The sequence below is a fragment of the Pan troglodytes genome, chromosome 8, assembly GCF_028858775.2.
Source record: "Pan troglodytes isolate AG18354 chromosome 8, NHGRI_mPanTro3-v2.0_pri, whole genome shotgun sequence".
In the NCBI taxonomy this organism is placed as follows: Eukaryota; Metazoa; Chordata; class Mammalia; order Primates; family Hominidae; genus Pan; species Pan troglodytes.
Genome location: NC_072406.2, coordinates 87,368,107 through 87,388,748, shown reverse-complemented (window position 1 = coordinate 87,388,748; position 20,642 = coordinate 87,368,107). Strand labels below are relative to the sequence as shown.

The following is a 20,642-nucleotide window of genomic DNA, read 5'->3' as shown; positions in this document are numbered from 1 at the left end:
ACATAACCAGACCTCATCTCTACAAATAATTTAAAAATGAGCTGGATGTGGTGGTGCACACCTGTGATCCCAGCTACTTGAGAGGCTGAGGTGGGAGGGTTGCTTGGGCCTGGGAGTTGGAGGCTGCAGCAAGCTATGATTGTGCCACTGCACTCTAGCTTGGGTTTCGGAATGAGACTTGTCTCAAAAAATAAAAATAAAAAACAAAAAAAGGAGGTAAAGTTAAACACCTGTGATTCCAGGGAATTTTTTGCTCATTAATAACACTGTAGGCTAGGTGCAGTGGCTCATGTCTATAATCCCAGAACTTTGGGAGACCAAGGCAGGAAGGAGGATCGCTTGAGACCAGCCTGGGCAACACAGTAAGATCTTGTCTATAAAAAATTAGTCAGGCATGTTGGTGTGTACCTGCAGTCCTAGGCTGAGGGGAGAGGACTGATTGAGCCTAGGAGGTCAAGGATGCAGTGAGCCATGATCATGTCACTGCGCTCTAGCCTGGGTGACAGGGCAAGACCCTATCTCAAACAAAACAAAAAAACCCATTGTAAATTAGTTAATGATAGTAGCTATCAAATACTCATTCTAACTTCTCTTAACTTAAACTTAAGCTAGAAAACACTATGTTTTTAAAAAAAGTTTATATCAAGTATATATCCAATAAAAATTCTGAGTAACTGTCACTTGGGTAATCATGAACTGCACTGTGACAACACCAGTACTGTTGGACTAATATTCCTGAGGACAGGGACCATACATCACATATTTTTGAAATGATCCTCCCACCCTCAGAGAAAGCACTGAACACAAGGCTAGGTATGTTTCAAGCATTAGTGTGCACTCCTGAGATGGAGCCTAGGAATCTGCATTTTAACAAGCACCCAGGTGATTCTAATGAAAGTGGTACAAACACTTTGAGAAACACTTTCTTTGACTAAGTAAACATTAACACTTGGATTTAACGGGTTACCTCTATGCTTTGTTAAACCTACCAAGGTTTCCTGTAAGGTAAACTCCAGTTTTGAAGAGTAGATAAATTCAAATTCATGAGATCTTGTGAGGCAAAGTTAACCAGAAAGCAGCAATGATACACATGTTTTAAAACCACCTCTGGTTTTAAGCAATCCAGAATTTAAAATATTGCTGCAAAACAGGACAAAATGGGAGAGAATATGGCTCAATGTGGCCTAAAAGTATGATAAGAATAGTAACCACCAACCTTTCTTTTCACCTTCAGAACACTGAAATAACTGCTGCTTAGGACCTAAAGCTCATCACTGTGGTTTACCTCAAGCACTTCCTGGTGAGGAGAAAGGTCAAAACCTCAAGCAACTACCCTTGTTCCTCTCTCCAGTGTTCCAAAGACAATGGAGAGCAGAAGCTACATATTTTTTTTTTAAGCAATCTCAAAAGCTCACATATCTACAGTTTTTTTAAAAGCCCCTCAGGAGCTCTTATGCAATATCTACTAATTTTATCTTTAAATTTTTTGTTTACAATGCCTTGTTTTTTACTTAAATCCACTAATTCTTCCTGCCCATTAAACTAGGAAAGGAGCCCCCCAGGCTTCCTTTTTTTAATTAAAAAAATTCTTCCTGGCTGACTCTGGGTACACTGCCTGTGAGTTAGCCCTGCTCCACAAGAAGCAGTAAAAGTAAATAAAATGAAAGTAAATAAATTCTTTCGTCTATATTTTTTGGTGAAAGTGCCAAGACGCACTTTCCAATTTAGCAACTTCCCATACCATCTGAAGTAAACCACACAGACTATATGTACATGTTGTGCAAAATAATCTTTCTTTTTTTTTTTTTTTTTTTTTTGGAGACAGGGTCTGGCTCTGTCACCCACGCTGGAGTGCAGTGGCACAATCACAGCTCACTGCAACCTCGACCTCCTGGGCTCAAGCAATCCTCCCACCTCAGCCTCCTGAGAAGCTGGGACTATAGGCGTGTGCCACCACACCTGGTTAATCTTTAAATTTTTTGTAGAGACAGGGTCTCCTCATGTTTCCCAGGCTGGTCTTGAACACCTGGGCTCAAGCAATCCTCCCACCTCAGCCTCCTAAAGTACTGGGGTTACAGGCATGTGCCACTGTGCCTGGCTAATAATCTTTTTTTTTTTTTTGAGACAGAGTCTCACTCTGTCACCCAGGCTGGAGTGCAGTGGCACAATCTCGGCTCACTGCAAGCTCTGCCTCCTGGGTTCATGCCATTCTCTTGCCTCAGCCTCCCAAGTTAGCTGGGACTACAGGCACCCGCCACCATGCCCGGCTAATATTTTGTATTTTTAGTAGAGACAGGGTTTCACCGTGTTAGCCAGGATGGTCTCAATCTCCTGACCTCGTGATCCGCCTGCCTTGCCCTCCCAAAGTGCTGGGATTACAGGCATGAGCCACCGTGCCCGGCCAATAATCTCTTTTTTAATGGGCCTCCTCAAAGCAGAGAAAATTTCTTCCATCTAAACATGTGACCAAAGAATGTCCTTGGAAGAGTTTCTATCCTACAGAAAGTAACTTTTCCAGTTTGTTTCTAAGGAAAGAAAAGGCTTTCTTATCTCAGCTCACCACAACGTCCGACCCTGGGGTCCAAGCGATTCTCCTGCCTCAGCCTCCCAAGTAGCTGGGATTATAGGCATGTGCCACCACGCCCAGTTAATTTTGTATTTTTAGTAGAGACGGGATTTCTCCATGTTGGTCAGGCTGGTCTCGAACTCCTAACCTCAGGTGATCCGCCTGCCTTGGCCTCCCACAGTGCTGGGATTACAGGCATGAGCCACCGCGCCCAGCCTCTTTTTTTAGATCAGAGATGAACACGATCAGCCATAGGGCATCTCTGATCTTTCCGTGCAAAATGCATTCAGGATTATTACTAAATATGTAGATATTATCTTAGGCTGACTCTTACTCATCAAACTCAAAATCCTTTGTTAATAACTATGTCACAATGACCAGAGAAGGAAATTAACAAGGAAACTGCAAAGAGAAAGGTTAAGATTTTATGATCTTGATACAATAGTCAAAACATTTTCAGTCATTTAATGGAGTAATGAGGTACCTGTGCTTGTGAAGAAGAAGAACCAGGAGCCAAATATAGCACAGAATCATGCCACATACTTCCGTCATGGCAAAGGCCCATGGGATTCTAGGAACGCTGGAACAGAAAAAAATGATTTTGAATTGAAGAAGTATACAGGTGAATGATGCCACCCTTTTCAGTAAGGTGCTCTTTTAATAATGACCTTAAAATTGGTTTTATATAACTTTTATCTCTTACAGAAGATGATATTTGGAGAAACTGGGAGAAAAAATCTGTGTCATAAAGTACCCCCACCTATCGGAACCTGTTTCTTGTCCGTTGATTCCCAGTTAGGGTTCTCTATAAAGAAGTGACTGACAGCAAATACCAGAGGGAAAAAAAAAAAAAAAAAAAGTGGCAACCCTTTTCTCCCATCCTATAGCACAGCAGATCTGGATACAGGACTACCCACAAAGGACAATGGGAGAAAGGCCCATTTCTTGCATGAAGTGCTCTTTTCAGAGTGCAAACAATCAGGGTTTGAACTTGATGCTTTGTTGTTATTGTTGTTGTTGTTTTTGAAACAGGGTCTTGCTCTGTCACCCAGGTTGCAGTACAGTGGTGCCATCATGGCTGACTGCAGCCTAGACAGCCCAGGGCTCAAGTGATCCTCCCACCTCAGCCAACTAAGTGGCCGGGACTACAAGGCCCGTGAAACTATGCCTGGCTAACTTTTTGTATTTTTTGTATGGGGTCTCAAAACTTTGTTGCCCAGGCTGGTCTCAAACTCCTGAGCTCAAGTGATTCTCCCGTCTCAGACTTCCAAAGTGCTGAGATTACAGGTGTGAGCCACAGCGCCTGGCCCCTTGTTTTTGTTTTTTTGTTTTACCTCTTTCTCTCTATCCTCCCTTGTTTTGTAACCCTGGCTTTTTTTCTATTTTCAATTTGTCCCTTTTTCCTCCCCACCAAACAGCTCCTATGATTACCCACTAATAAAGGACAGGTCACTTTAAGAAAGAAAAAGGAGAGAGAGGGAGAGAAAAAGAAAGAAAGAGGCTGGGCTTGGTGGATCACGCCTGTAATCCCAGTGCTTTGGGAGGCTGAGGTGGGCCAACTACTTGAACTCAGGAGTTCAGGAGACCAGCCTGGGCAACATGGTGAACAACCCCAACTCCCAGGTCTCTACGAAAAATACAAAAATTAGCCAGATGCGGTGCTGCGCGCCTTTAAGTCCCAGCTACTTGGAAGGCTGAGGTGGGAGGATGGCTTGAGCCTGGGAGGCAGAGGTTGCAGTGAGCCGAGGTTTCATCACTGCCTCCAGCCTAGGCGACAGAACCAGACCCTGTCTCAAAAAAGAAAAAAAGAAAGAGGGAAGAAAGAAGGAAGGTAGGGAGGAAGAAAGGAAGGGGAAGGAGACTGAAACGAATGAAACAGTCCAATAGGTCATCTCTGGGTGCCAGAATTATTGACGTTTCTTTTATTCTTTGTACATTTCTACTAAAAACTTTTCTACAATGACATGTTAATTTTATAACTAGGGAAATAAAGGTATTTAAAAAAAGAAAACATGGCTGGGCGCGGTGGCTCACGCCTATAATCCCAGCACTTTGGGAGGCCAAGGCGGGTGGATCACGAGGTCAGGAGTTCAACACCAGCCTGGCCCACATAGTTAAACCCTGTCTCTACTAAAAATACAAAAAAATTAGCCGGGCATGGTGGCAGGCACATGTAGTCGGGAGGTTGAGGCAGAGAACTGCTTGAACCTGGGAGGCGGAGGTTGCAGTGAGCCGAGATCGTTGCCACTGCACTCCAGCCTGGGTGACAGAGCGAGACTCTGTTTCAAAAAAAAGAAAAAAAAATTCCTCTCTTGTACAACTTTTTGTAATTCTCTGGAGCTAATAAATTCTTCTTTTTTTTTAGTTTGCTCTGTGTTTCCTGAGTGCTTATTACTAACTCATCCCCAAACTAGTCTATCAATTTCAATTTTTCCTCCAGGGCAATCTCTCCTAGAGCCTTCTCCCTTTTATTCCAATTTAGAATGATTGTATTTTCCAATCCTCCTGCATGGTTATTTCCTAGAATAAAATTAACTCTCATCTTGGCAATTCAGTTTTTTTTTTTTTTTTTTTTGAGACGGAGTTTCACTCGTGTTCCCCAGGCTGGAGTGCAATGGCGCCATCTCGGCTCACCGCAACCTCCGCCTCCTGGGTTCAAGCAATTCTCTTGCCTCAGCCTCCCGAGTAGCTGGGATTACAGGCATGCGGCACCAGGCCCGGCTAATTGTGTATTTTTAGTAGAGATGGGGTTTCTCCATGTTGGTCAGGCTGGTCTCGAAATCCTGACCTCAGGTCATCCGCCTGCCTCAGCCTCCCAAAGTGCTGGGATTACAGGCGTGAGCCACGTGCCCAGCCTCACTTTTTTGAAACACAGTCTCGCTTTGTCACCCAGGCTGGAGTGCAATGATGCAATCTTGGCTCATTGCAACCTCCACCTCCTGAGTTCAAGCAATTCTCGTGCTTCAGTCTCCCGCGTTGCTGGGATTACAGGTGCCCGCCACCACGCCCACCTAATTTTTGTATTTTTAGTAGAGAAAGCGTTTCACAATGTTGGCTAGGCCGGTCTCAAACTGCTGACCTCACGTGATCCACCTGCCTTGGCCTCCAGAAGTGCTAGGATTACAGGTGTGAACCATGGTGCCTGGCCAATCCTGCTGGATTTTATTTTTTATTTATTTATTTATTTGAGACGGAGTGTTGCTCTGTTGCCCAGGTTGGACTGTAGTGGCGTGATCTTGGCTTACTGCCACTTCTGCCTCCTGGGTTCAAGCAATTCTCCCTGTCTCAGCCTCCCGAGTAGCTGGGATTATAGGCACCTGCCACCACGCCTGGCTAATTTTTGCATTTTTAGTAGAGATGGGGTTTTCCCATGTTGGCCAGGCTGGTCTTGAACTCCTGACCTCAGGTGACCCGGCCACCTCGGCCTCCCAAAGTGCTCCCAAAGGATTACAGGTGTAAGCCACCACGCCCAGCCCCTGCTGGATTTTAAATCTCTACTTTCTTTTTTTTTTTTTTCCCCAAAAGCTCTTTTTCTCTGAATTTTCTTTGGGCCTCTCATTACTGTCACATAGAATGCAACATCTCTTATTTCTCTTGAAAACACGAAAGTTTTTTTTTAAGTGTTCGTCTGCTCCCTATTTTGTTTTCCAATTTACTTTTTTTTTTCTGTTTGCGCTTATGTTTTTCTCAGACGTCTGGTTTCTTGACTGACCATTCATATTTGACAGTAAAGTACTAAAAAAGATGAGACATTCTGTGGGCATAGACTGAGCTTTGTCAAGCTTTGGGTTTCTCTGCGCACTCAGGGTGCGCAGAGATCTGGTTGATTAGATAAGGATATCCCAACCAGTTATTTACATTGTTTTTCTTCAGGTTCTCCAAGGAAAGGAATCTTACCCTTCTTGGAAGACTGGGGTTGGGTAGGAGGGGAGATGAGAAATAAGTCTCGCTACTTAAGGAAGGGAGCTAGAAGTCTCTGTGATTGGTATATAGACTTTTAATGAATCCTCTTTAAAACATGGCAGCTCTGTTCTCATCTGGACACGGTATCCCTAAGTCAACAGTGCTTCATATTCAACTGCTCTGGAGAACAGATCACTAGTCTTCTGTCAGAGTAGAGCAGGTCTAAAAGCTTAAGTAGATTTTTTTTTTTGAGACAGGGTCTCACTCTGCGGCCCAGGCTGCAGTACAGTGGCGCAATCGTGGCTAACTGCAACCTCCACCTCCTGGGATCAAGCCATCCTCCCATCTCAGACTCCCCAATACCCGGGACTACAGGCACACTCCACCATGCCTGGCTAATTTTTGTATTTTTTGTAGAGAAAGGGTTTCACCATGTTGCCCAGGCTTAAGAAGATTTTTAACCAATTTTCCCCTATTTAGCTCCTATCTGTACCTGGCCTTGAGTGATGCTTGGTACTTTCTGTTTTATGGGAGCTCTGAAGTACAAATAAACTTACCTCTTGGGCAGGGCCACCTTCCACCCACAACCTCACAACAGGTACTTAGCGTTCTACTTTCCAAACTTTCATTATTAGCACTGTTTTTGCTTTCATGGGATTATACAGTTTCTTCACTCTTTTACTGCCATTTTAGTGGACTGTTGTGAGGAACCTGTCAAATGTGTATTCAATCCCTCATATTATTTTGAGCTAAGCTTTTAAAATGCATTATACATGGATATGCCTTTTTTCTGGATATAATTTAATTTTCTTGGCTGGGCATGGTGGCTCACGCCTGTAATCCCAGCACTTTGGGAGTCCAAGGTGGGCGGATCACGAGGACAGGAGATCGAGATCGTCCTGGTTAACACAGTGAAACCCCGTCCCTACTGAAAAACACACACACAAAAAATTAGCCTGGTGTGGTGGCGGGCGCCTGTACTCCCAGCTACTTGGGAGGCTGAGGCAGGAGAATGGTGTGAACCCAGGAGGCGGAGCTTGCAGTGAGCTGAGATCGCGCCACTGCACTCCAGCCTGGGTGACAGAGCAAGACTCTGTCTCAAAAAAAAAAATTTAATTTTCTTTAGTAATTTAGAGTCATCACTATGAACACTGATTATTACAACTGTATATGGTAATGACCTTGGAGACTACTGAGAAATGAAGAGCAGTTAAGCCCCAGATTGATGCAGTTTTTCCATTATTTGTGTTTGCTTTTTATAGTGCTTTTGTTTCCTCCCTTGCTATTATGGTTATCAGCTCTCACTTCTCACTGCTGTAGGTGGGCCTGCTTCTAGAAACATTCCTATCTTCTTCTAATTTTCTGTTTCTATATGCTGAACATATTGGATTTGTGTAAAATAAGCTTCAGAAGCAGACCCTGAAACAAACATCAGTGGGAAAGTCAATTACAGGGAAATGTTCTCAAAGAAAACCCACAGGGTAGTGGGTTATGAGATTAGAAGGCAAGGAAGCAAAGCAAGGGTGAGACATCAAGCAAAGCCCTGTGGAGAACTCAGGAAAGGGTAACTTTCGCTCAGGCTTATGAGTAATTTGGGACAGTGTAGGTCCAATCTAAATGTCGTCCCAATTAGGGCAAAGAGAAATGAGTCACTGGTTAAGGACAGCTGCTGGTGGGAAGTAAATTTCCAAGTACTTTTTGGCTTTCTCTCCAAGTAGGCAAAGAGCAGCCCTCCAACGGAGACATATCTGCTGGATGTTGGGAGTATCCATGTGCAAGAAAATGGAAAAGGGATCTGAGGGGATATAGAAGGAACACTGACAGCATCTGCTACCATTCTCCTATGAATAAAGTTTAGATGTTTAAGACCATGGAGTTTTAGTGAGTGGCATAGTAAGTAAAAAGAGTTAGGCAAAATTTGGTTTGAAATCCTCACTGCAAATTGATAATATATGTCCCGCTGGGTGTGGTGGCTCACACGTGTAATGCTAGCACTTTGTGGGGGCTGAGATGAGCGGATCTCTTGAGGTCAGGAGCTTGAGACCAGCCTGGCCAACATGGTGAAACCCCGTCTCTACTAAAAATACAAAAATTAGCTGGGTGTGGTGGTGTGCACCTGTAATCCCAGCTACTCAGGAGGCTGAGGCATGAGCACCGTTTGACCCAGGAGATGGAGGTTGCGGTGAGTTGAGATCGCACCACTGTACTCCAGCCTGGGTAACAGAGTGAGACTCTGTCTCAAAAAAAAAAAAAAGAAAAAGAAAAAAAAATTTTTGTCTACACAAAACTTTGCATATGAATGTTCATAGCAGCATTATTAATAATAGCCAAAAAGTAGAAACAACACAAACACCTATCAACTGATAAATGGATAAACAAAATTGGTACATCCATACAATGGAATATTATTTGGTAATTAAGAAAGAAGGTAGTGCTGATACATGCTACAGTACGGATGAATCTTGAAAATATTATGCTGAGTGACACAAAAAGACCCGATATTGTATGGTTCCACTTATATGAAATGTCCAGAATAGACAAATTCATAGAAACAAAGTAGATTAGTGGTTGCTAGGGTCTGGAGAAAGGAAGGAATAGAGTATGACTGCTAATGGGTATGAGTTTCTTCCCAGGATGATGAAAATGTTCTGGAATTAGTGGTGATGGCTCTACAACTTTGTAAATACACTAAAACCCACTGAATTGTATACTTTATTATTATTTTTTTTTTTTGAGAGAGTCTCGCTCTGTCACCCAGGCTGGAGTGCAGTGGCATGATCTCGGCTCACTGCAACCTCCACCTCCTAGGTTCAAGCAATTCTCCTGCTTCAGCCTCTGGAGTAGCTGGGACTACAGGAGCATGCCACCACGCCCGGCTAATTTTTATATTTTTAGTAAAGACAGGGTTTCGCCATGTTGGCCAGGCTGGTCTCGAATTCCTGACCTCAGGTGATCCACCTGCCTCGGCCTCCCAAAGTGCTGGGATTACGGGCATGAGCCACCGCACCCAGCCTGTATACTTTAAAATAATAAAAGCCTCATTGTTCTGCTGGACCATTTCCTGCTCTCCCACTATGCTTTGTTTTTTTTATTTTTTGCTTGTTTTTTATTATTTTTTCATCTACCTTACATCCTTTACTTCCTTCTTTTTTTCTTTTTTTTTTGAGACAGAGTTTTGCTCTTGTTGCCCAGGCTGGAGTGCAATGGTGTGATCTCAACTCACCACAACTTCCGCCTCTCAGGTTCAAGCAATTCTCCTGCCTCAGCCTCCCGAGTAGCTGGGATTACAGGAATGCACCACCATGCCTGGCTAATTTTGAATTTTTAGTAGAGATGCGGTTTCTCCATGTTGGTCAGGCTGGTCTTGAACTCCCGACCTCAGGTGATCCGCCCGCCTCAGCCTCCCAAAGTGCTGGGATTATAGGCGTGAGACACCGCACCCGGCCTTACTTCTTTCCTCATCCATATCAGTCCATGGTCCCTCATTAAAACCACTCCCTTGCCACTTTTCCCTTCATTGTACTGCCTAGCAAAACTCAACCCTGCTTAAATCCAGTTCTCCACCTATTCCATACCTGTATCTGCTGTTGAATGAGGCTGGTAAAAACACACAATGCTAATATGACTACTAACCTCAAGGAGACCATTAAGTGCTGCTAATGCATTACACAAGTCTATTCACTCTCCTACTCTCCTAGATGGCTTATTTTATACATCTCATCCTTCCTCCTCAAGCCTCCATCCTCCTCTCCATTTTGTCTTTAAACAGAGAAAATAAAAGCAATCAGGAGAGCACTTCGTTGTGCTCCACCATCACATATGGCAACCTCCACCTATTTTCCTATTTTCTACCTTCCCCTCTGTTATGAAGGAACAGCCCAAGGGCCTAAGGCCAGCCTCTCCCAGCCACAAGGTACCATTCCTTTTCATCTACTCAAGGGCACTGTTCTAACATTATACCTTCTCTTTCCTCTACCATCATTACCCCCCTACATTGAGTCATTCTTATTATCAATACAACAAACATGCTATCATATAGCCAATCAAAAAAACAAAAACGAACAAATGCCCTCTTGACCCTAGATCCTTCCCCACTCCTGCCCAAGCTACAGCTCCCTTTCTCTGCTGCCCTTCCAGGAAAACTTGCCCCTACAGGAAAGACTTTGTCTCCAAGTTCTCTGTTCCTATTCTCTCTCTCTCTCCCCCTCTCTCTCCCTCATCATTTCTTTGCCTAATTCTTTTAACGTGAAAAATTCTGATCCTAAAAAAAAGTTAAAAGAATCAACACTATATTATTCACCTAAACTCATCATTTACAGTAATTAACATTTTGCCACATTTGCTTGCTTTCATTATTTCTATACATACCTACACACATACTCTTTTCGGGGAGGTGAACCCCTCCCCGAAGCAAGTTGCAGACATTATGACACTTCTCCCCTTTGTTTCTCTAGGAACAAGGATATCCTCCTCATAACCCAATACACTATTACACCAAGGACATTGTAACACTGATTTAGTACCATTATTTAACATGCAGTCCATATTCCAATTTTCCTAATTGTCCCAAAAATGTCCTGTATAGCATTATTTTTGTTTTCTTGATATAGGATCTAATTAAACTTCACGTGGCTCTTGGTTGTCTCTTCAATTTCCCTTACATTTCCCCCTGGATTTTGCCTGCCATGACACTGACATTTTTAGAGTCCATGTCAGCTGTCTTGTAGAATGTTCCATGTTCTGGATTTGTCTGATTGTTTCTTCGTGATTAGATATAGGTTAAAGTTTTTTTTTTTTTTTTGGAGAAGATGATTACATAGGTGATGCTGTGGACATCACGTCCAATGCACATAATGTCTGTTTGTCCCACTGTGATGCTACTACATTTGATCATTTGGTTAAGGTGATGCATGTCAGATCTTGCCATTGTAAAGCTACCTCATTCCCTCTGTAATTAAGTAATAGGTGAGATGAAACTTTCAGATCATGTGAATAAGCTCCCCCTCAGTGGCCTTTCACCTAATAGATTTTATCATCTACTGATGACTTGCCTGAATACACTGGAGGAGGCAGAATAATCATGCTGCCCACATTTATTTGCTCGTATTATTCTTGAAGAGCTTCCCCTCTCACCCCACAATTTTTGTTTGCTTGGTCTCAGCCCTGGTCTAGTTCATTTTCGTGAGGAATGGTATGTATTTATTTGTTTACTTACTTACGTACTGAGACAAACAAAAGGTCTCGCTTTGTTGCCCAGGCTGGAGTGCAGTGGCATGATCACAGCTCACTACAGCCTCGATCTCTTGGGCTCAAGTGATCCTCCTGCCTCAGCCTCTGAAGTAGCTGGGACTGCAGGCATACACCACCACACCTAGCTAATTTTTAATTTTTTGTAGAGACTGGATCTCACTAGGTTGTCCAGGCTGGGCTAGAATTCCTGGGCTCAAGCAATCCTCCCGCCTGGGTCTCCCAAAATGCTGGGATTACAGGAGTCAGCCACTATACCTGGCCTGGGAACAGTATTTTAAAACCATGATCTGTGTGCTCATAGTGCTATTGTTGCTGAGTTTTTCCTGCAAATCATTTTGTATCAGTTCACAGAAATTGTCTTCATTCTTTTCTATGATTAAATAGTATGCCACTGTATAGATGTATGATAGTCTACTCAACCAGCTTCCCATGGGTAAGCATTTAGATTATTTATAATATTTATAATTATTACAAACAATGTCACAACAAATACTGTTGTGCTCATGTTGTTTCACATTTGTGGAGTACCTTCATGTAAATTCCAATACATCTCACATTCTCTCCTGAACCTATTATAACCCATTTTTGCCCTTATTAACTCTTGTCATAGTCACTGATGACCAACATGTTGCTAAAGCCAATGGTCAATTATCCTCATCTTACCTGACCTTTCAGCAGCATTTGCTACAGCCAATTGTTCCTAAACTTCTTAAAATACTTTTTTTTTTTTTGCTTGGCTTCTGGCATACTGTTCTCTCTCTCTGCCCATTCCCAAATCTTAGCCTAGATTTCTGTCTCTCTCAATCTCTCTGAACTTCTGCTCATATTTCCATCTCCTCCTTGACATCTGAATTTGCTACAAAACATATTTCAAACCTGACATGTCGAAAACCAAACCCTTAATTTTCCCTCCAAGTCAGCTCCTTCCACAGTTTTCCCATCTCTGTAAATGGCAACTCCATCTTTACAGATGCTCAGGTTAAAAATCTTGGAATAGGCTGGGGGGTGGTAGCTCACACCTACAATCCCAGTGCTTTGGGAGGCAGAGATGGGAGGATCACTTGAGGCCAAAAGTTTGAGACCAGCCTAGGCAACATAGCAAAACCCCATCTCTACAAAAGATTTAAAAATCAGGCAGGTGTGGTGACACACACCTGTAGTCCTAGTGACTCAGGAGGCTAAGGAAGGAGATCACTTGAGCCTAGGAATTTGAGGTTACAGTGATCTATGAATGCACCACTAAACTCCAGCCTGGAGAACAGAGTTAGACCCTGTCTCAAAAAAAAACAAAAAACAAAAAACATCTTGGAATAATATTTGATTTCTCTCTCTTAATTCATCAAATCCAAATTCATCAGCAAATTCTGTTAGCTCTAATTTCAAAATATATATAGAATTTGACTCTTTCATACCACCTCTACCACTGTTCTCATCCAATCTAAAATCTTTGTCTAGATGAATTTAATAAATTCTTAAAGGATCTCTAGATCCCCACCCACACCCCCAGGGTATTCTCAATACAACAACTAGAATGACCTTTTAAAATAGAAGTTAGATCCCTCAACTCTTGTCCTCAGTACTTTCCAGTGGCTTCCCTTTTCATTTAGAATGAAAGCTGAAGTCCTTACAATGGTCCTCAAGTCCTTACACAACCTGGCTTCTTGTCTCCTCTCAGATCTGCTCATCTCTCACTGGTTGTTCCTTAAACCTGCCAGGAACACTCCCAGTTCAGATTTTTGCACCCAGCTGTTTGCTTTGCCTAAAGTACTATTTTCCCCAGACAGCCACATGATTTCTTCCTTACTTCCTAGTGGTCTTCTGTTTACAGTTGGAAAAACTGTATAGAAGGGGAGACGAGATACACGGATATAACAACTTCTTAAACAGCTTTCAATAAGTTCTCCTTACTTTGGAGAAATCTGCAATATAAACGGGGTTGGTTCTCAGTTTTCCCCATTGCTCAAATTTTATAATTAGGTTAATTTTGGGTTTGTCAATTGCCACTCATCCATCCGTCTTCCAACTTCCAAAAATGTATGGCTGTTTTCTCCTATTTTATCCACTCCATCCTGTGGGCTTACTTAAAAAACAAAAACAAAAAACTCTTTACTACAGCTCACCAGGCATGGTGGCTCACGCCTGTAATCCCTATACTTTGGGAGGCCCAGGTGGGTGGATCATTTGAGTCAGGAGTTCGAGACCAGCCTAGCCAACACAGTGAAACCTTGTCTCTACTAAAAATACAACAAAATTAGCTGGCATGGTGGCACATGTCTGTAATCCTAGCTACTTGGGAGGCTGAGGCAGGAGAATAGCTTGAACCCGGGAGGCAGAGGTTGCAGTGAGCCGAGATTGTGTCACTGCACTCCAGCCTGGACTCTATCTCAAAACAACAAAAACAAAACAAAAAAAAACCTCTTTACTATAGTTTTAGTTGGGGTTTGACAGGGAGCAAAATGAGATGTATACATTATTCTGGCATAGGAACACGGACATTTTAAATTCATTTCATTTTCAAATACAAATACTACATGGCAGTTTTATTTTACTTTATGTATTTTTTTTTTTTGAGACAGTCTCACTCTGACACCCAGGCTGGAGTGCGATGGCGCGATCTCGGCTCACTGCAACCTCTGCCTCCCAGGTTCAAGCAATTCTCCTGCCTCAGTCTCCTGAGTAGCTGAGATAATTACAGGTGTCCGCCACCACATCCAGCTAGTTTTTGTATTTTTAGTAGAGACGGGGTTTCACCATGTTGGCCAGGCTGGTCTCGAATTCCTGACCTCAGGTGATCCCACCAGCCTCGTCCTCTCAAAGTGCTGGGATCACAGGTATGAGCCCTAACGCCCAGCAAAGGCACTTTTAGAAGGGCAAAATGTTTTATAAAAAACAAACAAGGGGCCAAGCGCGGTGGCTCATGCTTGTAATCCCAGCACTTTGGGAGGCTGAGGTGGGCGGATCATTTGAGGTCAGGAGTTCGAGACCAGCCTGACCAACATTGTGAAACCTCGTCTCTACTAAATATACAAAAATTAGCCGGTCGTGGTGGTGGGTGCCTGTAATCCCAGTTACTCGGAAGGCTGAGGCAGGAGAATCACTTGAACCCAAGAGGCGGAGGTTGCAGTGAGCTGAGATCATGCCATTGTACTGCAGCCTGGGTGACAGAGCAAGACTCCATCTAAAAAACAAAAACAAAACCAAAAACTAACAAACAAGAAAGTAATACCCAAATTTTTAAAAGATTTAAAAATCAAAAATGTGAAAACAGTTCTGAGTACTTGTTTACTGTTTTATTATTATTATTGTTGTTGGAGACAGGCAGGGTCTCGCTGTGCTGCCCAGGCTGGAGTGCAGTGGTGTAACTATAGCTCACTGTAACCTCGACCTGTTAGGCTCAAGTGATCCTCCCACCTTGGCCTCCTGAGTAGTTAGGACTACAGGCATGTGCCATCATGCTTGGCTAATTTTTAATTTTTTAGAGAGATGGGGGTCTTGCTATGTTGCAAGTCTTGAACTTGTAGGCTAGTCTTGAACTCCTGGACTCAAGCAATCCTCCCACCTGGGCCTCCCAAATTGCTGGGATTATAGGCATGAGCCACCATGCCTAGCCTACTGTTCTATTCTTATTTTTCATATGTTACACATATACTACATTTTTTAAATGTATTCAATATTTAATAAAACAGCATGCTATCACTGAATCCACTTGTCCTCTTTGTGATAGTTCCAATTCATTTGGTGATATGACACCATCAATATTTTTGAAAAAGCAGAACCCTATTCTTCATTAAAAAAAAAAAAAAAGGCAGCCAAGTTCCATTTATTACAAACATCATTCCAGATACCCTCTTAAAATCTAAAGTACCTGGCCAAGCGCGGTGGCTCACACCTGTAATCCCAGCCTTTTGGGAGGCCGAGGTAGGCGGACTGCCTGAAGTCAGGAGTTCAAGACCAGTCTGGCCAATATGGTGAAGCCCCATCTCTACTAAAAATACAAAAAAAGTAGCTGGGCCTGGTGGCGGGCTCCTGTAATCCCAGCTACTGAGGAGGCTGAGGCAGGGGAATGGCTTGAACCAGGGAGGTGGAGGTTGCAGTGAGCCAAGATCATGCCACTGCACTCCAGCCTGGGTGACAGAGCGAGACTCTGTCTCAAAAAGTCTAAAGTACCCAAGGAGCTATAACTACACAAAAATAAATTAAGCAGTCCAGGCCATGATGGCTCATGCCTGTAATCCCAACACTTTAAGAGGCCAAGGTGGGAGGATCGTTTCAGCCTAGGAGTTCACCCAGCCTGGGCAACACGGTGGGACTCTATTTCTACAAAAAACTTAAAAATTAGCTGGGCATGGTGGAACATGTCTACAGTCCCAGTTTCCTGGGAGGCTGAGGTGGGAGGATTGCTTGAGCCCGGGAGGTTGAGACTGCAGTGAGCCATGGTCATGCCACTGCATTCCAGCCTGGGTGACAGTGCAGTGTGAGACTGTCTCAAAATAAAAAATTAAATTAAAATTAAAATTAAATTAAATTGAAAAATTAAAAGAGCAGTGGTTTTTCTCACACACCTAGGCTTAAGGCCTAATTTACTCTAAGTGAAAAAGGTAATTTCAAAGCATTTTATACCGCCAGATAAAGCAAATGGAAAGTATACATCTACCACAATAAGAAACAATTATCATAAATACAGTATCATTGCTGTTAATTATAGCAACATCCTACAAACTTAGCAACTAGAAACAAAACTTACCTGTCTAAGAATATATCTGGGAGTGGTGGATAGGTCTGCATGTCAGGCACTCGCTCATGGACTATAACCATAATGAAAGATGTAAATCCAAATACTATAAAAACATATATACAACTCAGTATAGTCTTCCAGTATTCTGGGTCCAATCTTCGAACAGAATGTTTGTTTTTACCATTCATGTACTGGTACTGATCAGAATTCAAGTCAGTTATGGGTCCGTCACAGTCATGGGAAAGCTCCCCATTACAGAGCCAGTCTGTACTCTGAAGAGCACTGATGAAAGGGGTCATGGAACCCATGGGACTGTCACTGTTGTAGCCCATCTCTTCTAAAACATCAATATGTATTTTCTGCAATTTTCGGACTGAGAGCATTAACCTTTTAATGTCCCCTAAGACTTTGATTTCCAGAGGAGGAGACCGGAGATCATATTCAGTCAATGTTAGCAATGTGATTCCATCAAGTCGGTGCTTATTGCATAAAATGTCCACATATTCAAAAAAGCCTTCATCCTTCAGCCACACAGCTACATGCTTGGTAGTCCAGCGGCGAATGCAGAGTTGATTAGGACCTGCCATTTCCTCCTCCGCTGCCTGTAGAGAGAAAACAGGAAAACAAAACAAAAGCTTCAGTATGTCCTAACAATTTCTTCAAAGACAAACACACATAAATACACCAGAAACAGGCCAGGCGCAGTGGCTCGTGCCTACAATCCCCAGCACTTTGGGAGGCTGAGTTGGGAGGATCACTTAAGCCCAGGAGTTCGAGACCAGTCCTGGGCCACGTAGCAAGACCCTATCTCTACCAAAAAAAAAAAAAAAAAAATTTAGCCTGGGCATGGTGGGACACCTATAGTCTCAGCTACCTGGCAGGCTGAGGTGGGAGGATCACCTGAGTCTGGGAGGTCAAAGCTGCAGTGCGCCATCGTTGTGCCACTGCACTCCAGCCTGGGCAACAGAGGGAGATCGTCTCAAAGAAAAAAAAACAAAAAACTATATATATATATGTAGAGACAGAGAGATAGATGTACACACACACACACGCACACATATGTATATACACACACGCACCCCAGAAACAGTAATTTACCTACACTATCCTATTGGTTTCTGGAGTAAAAGAAACAAAAATTATTCAATAATGAATGGTTTTCAATAGATTAACACACTAATAATTTTATGCATATGACTCCAACAGCAGAAGAAAATTTAATAACCAAACATTTTTACAGAAAGACATTTTACAAATGGCTTTTCCACTGCATGAGTCACAATTTAATTAAAAAGCCTACTCGAGAACTGAGAAAAATCCCATTTTAATACTTTTCATAAAATCAAGAAATATAGGAAGATTTATTATATTTTTAAAAATCAAAGAAAAGAGAAAAAAATCCAATTTCTGAAATCTCCATGTTCATGGAAAATGTATCTCCCCACCTGGGGGGAAATAAACATAAAGGAAAGTAGATAACTGTAATTCCAGGGAACCCTTTAGATTAAGCGTATTTCTAACTACTGTACACATAATGATTTCTATAACAGATATGAAGGCTTTAAACTAGACATATATTTGAATCTCAATAATAACTCAGTTCTTTCTACAGCTTTGAATATTACATTATAGAACTGAATAGGGCATTTTATTCTTAAACTATCACGGACTTTAGCAATAAAATTTTTAAAAGAAAACTGTCATTTCCATGTACTCACAAATTTGATGACCCAGACTTTATACTGCAGAATAAAAGGCCAATAAGGTGCTATGTTTTAAAAAGTACCAATAATTTTTACTACTTTGATTTCACACAGCTCTATTTATGTTCTTCTTTTATTGTAAAACATTCAGTTACTTGGGCCTTCTCAGGTTTATAAAGTATATCAGATACATAGGAGACAAAGGCCTACATGGAAAAAAACACTATTTCTCAAAAGTACTTTCTCAACTATTAAAGCCTGTAGGTTTTCTGACACTTTCCAGACCTCTGAAGATTGTATTTCCACCTGAGATAATTTTTTTAAAACGTTAGGCAAACTTCAAAGCATAAAAGAATAAAATGATACAACGAACACCTATGTGCCTATTACCCAGCTTGAAAAAAAGAAAAACTGTTCTAATACAAATGTTCTTTTTTAAAAATCTGCATATTAGTTACATAAGTTTGTTCCTTTTGTGAAAATTCATCAAGCTGTATAATTGTGATCTATACTTTTCTCTATATATGTTAGATTAAACTTTATTTTCAAAGTCTTGAAAAACCAAACAAAACATCAATACAAATGAATATCCTTCTATCCTGAAGGACAAATGAATGAGGACAGCATCCTCTTCCTTTTCCCACAATGTAATAATTCTTGATTTGAGTGTTTATCATGGCCTTATAAATGCATTGTTGGCTATTAAAAACTTTCTGTGCTTCCTTACAACAAGCAAAGTTAAAAGCTGGTACTGCGGCCGGGCGCGGTGGCTCACGCCTGTAATCCCAGCACTTTGGGAGGCCGAGGCGGGTGGATCACAAGGTCAGGAAATCAAGACCATCCTGGCTAACAAGGTGAAACCCCATCTCTACTAAAAATACAAAAAATTAGCCGGGCATGGCAGCGTGCGCCTGTAGTCCCAGCTACTTGGGAGGATGAGGCAGGAGGATGGCGTGAATCTGGGAGGCAGAGCTTGCAGTGAGCCGAGATTGTGCCATTGCACACCAGCCTGGGCGACAGAGCAAGACTCTGTCAAAAAAAAAAAAAAAAAAAAAAAAAAAGCTGGTATTGCTCTGCATTCTTTCCCTACCCACATAAACTCTTGCCACGAAGACTTACAGTAACTTGGCAAAGGCAGACACTAACTACATGAGCACCATTTATATCATCAAAACTATTTAGAAAACAAGAAATAAGCTTGATAAAATCCACCCACAGATGAATGTCAGGGAAGTGTCAGTTAAACATTAAGTATTTATTTCTTTATTACTAAAAGCAATCGTAATTTTTGGAAGACTTAAGTCATATTTTGTTTCACAAAAGAACTTATATTATTGACCCACATAGTTTCCCTGTCTTTGAAAATTATTATAACATCCATTTACAAGGAGTCTGTATTTTTTACAAAGTTGTCTAATTCTTATGCATTATGGAATAACAAAAACTCTTAACTCTTTTTAGCTGTAGCATATCATCACCACCTCAAATGTCAAAGAATTATGATTTATTCACTTTAACACATGGAACTTATACATTTATTATATTATTTTATATCATTTATTATATCATATATACAATTCCATTAGAAATATGATTTTGCTGTTTTAGTTCACATGGATAACTAGATGCTTTCACCCTACCTACTATACATATCTTCTTTTACCCAAAGTATCTCTGATAAATTACTTCATCCTTGGATATCCAACAAGCACATGCTATAATCTCTGTAGTGGTTATGATATAGCAAATCTGAGAGACAAGTTTCCTTCACATAAAACAAAGCCAGCCGGGCATGGTGGCTCACGCCTATCCCAGCACTTTGGGAGGCTGAGGCGGGTGGATCACGAGGTCATGAGTTCAAGACCAACCTGGCCAAGATGGTGAAACCCTGTCTCTACTAAAAATGCAAAAAAATTAGCCAGGCATGGTGGTGGGCGCCTGTAATCTCAGCTACTAGGGAGGTTGAGGCAGAGAACCACTTGAACCTGGCAGGCAAAGGTTGCAGTTAGTAGAGATCACACCACGGCACTCCAGCCTGGGCAACACAGTAAGACTCCGTCTCAAAAATAAAAATAAATAAATAAAAAATACAAGGCCAGATTTCTTCAGTCACATTATTTCTAGTCTGTTAACATTCCCCTTTCTCTAACAGCTTACCACCAATGGGTTCCATGTCACTCCCATTCTTGTAGCATTATTCGTTAGGACAGTTTCCTCTCATACTCTGTTCAAAATGATTCTTCTCTTCTTTTATATGTTTTTTTTCCACTGTCTTAGCTCACCAGTTCTTTATAACCTCAATCAGGCTAATAGGCTTTGATGCTGACGTTTTAGCTGCTAGAAAATATAAGTTATACATGGAAGTCTCTTGGAAGTCTTTGAGCCTGCTGTGGGAATGCCCTAAAAGCATGACACATTTCACTGTTCTGCTTTATCAGGTCAGTGCATGCCCTTTAATTGTATGCTACTATATAATAGTTAAGAG

At 41.9% G+C, this 20,642-nt stretch overlaps 1 protein-coding gene across 6 annotated transcripts in view; it reads right to left on the bottom strand.

Annotated features, from left to right (window-relative positions):
- Nucleotides 1–20,642, bottom strand: part of SAMD8 (sterile alpha motif domain containing 8) — an 82,296-nt gene that overhangs the window by 14,324 nt on the left and 47,330 nt on the right. For 5 of the 6 annotated variants that reach the window (XM_063781908.1, XM_009458770.5, XM_009458769.5 and 2 more), the window contains exons 2-3: nt 16,464–17,056; nt 3,051–3,146 (exon numbers count right to left, since the gene is read on the bottom strand). In XM_063781908.1, coding sequence (XP_063637978.1) covers nt 3,051–3,146; nt 16,464–17,041 — 674 coding nt within the window. In that variant the 5' untranslated portion in view covers nt 17,042–17,056. Of the gene's footprint in view, nt 1–3,050; nt 3,147–16,463; nt 17,057–20,314; nt 20,495–20,642 lie in introns of those variants that run through there. The other variant, XM_054659711.2, reaches the window with a different exon arrangement.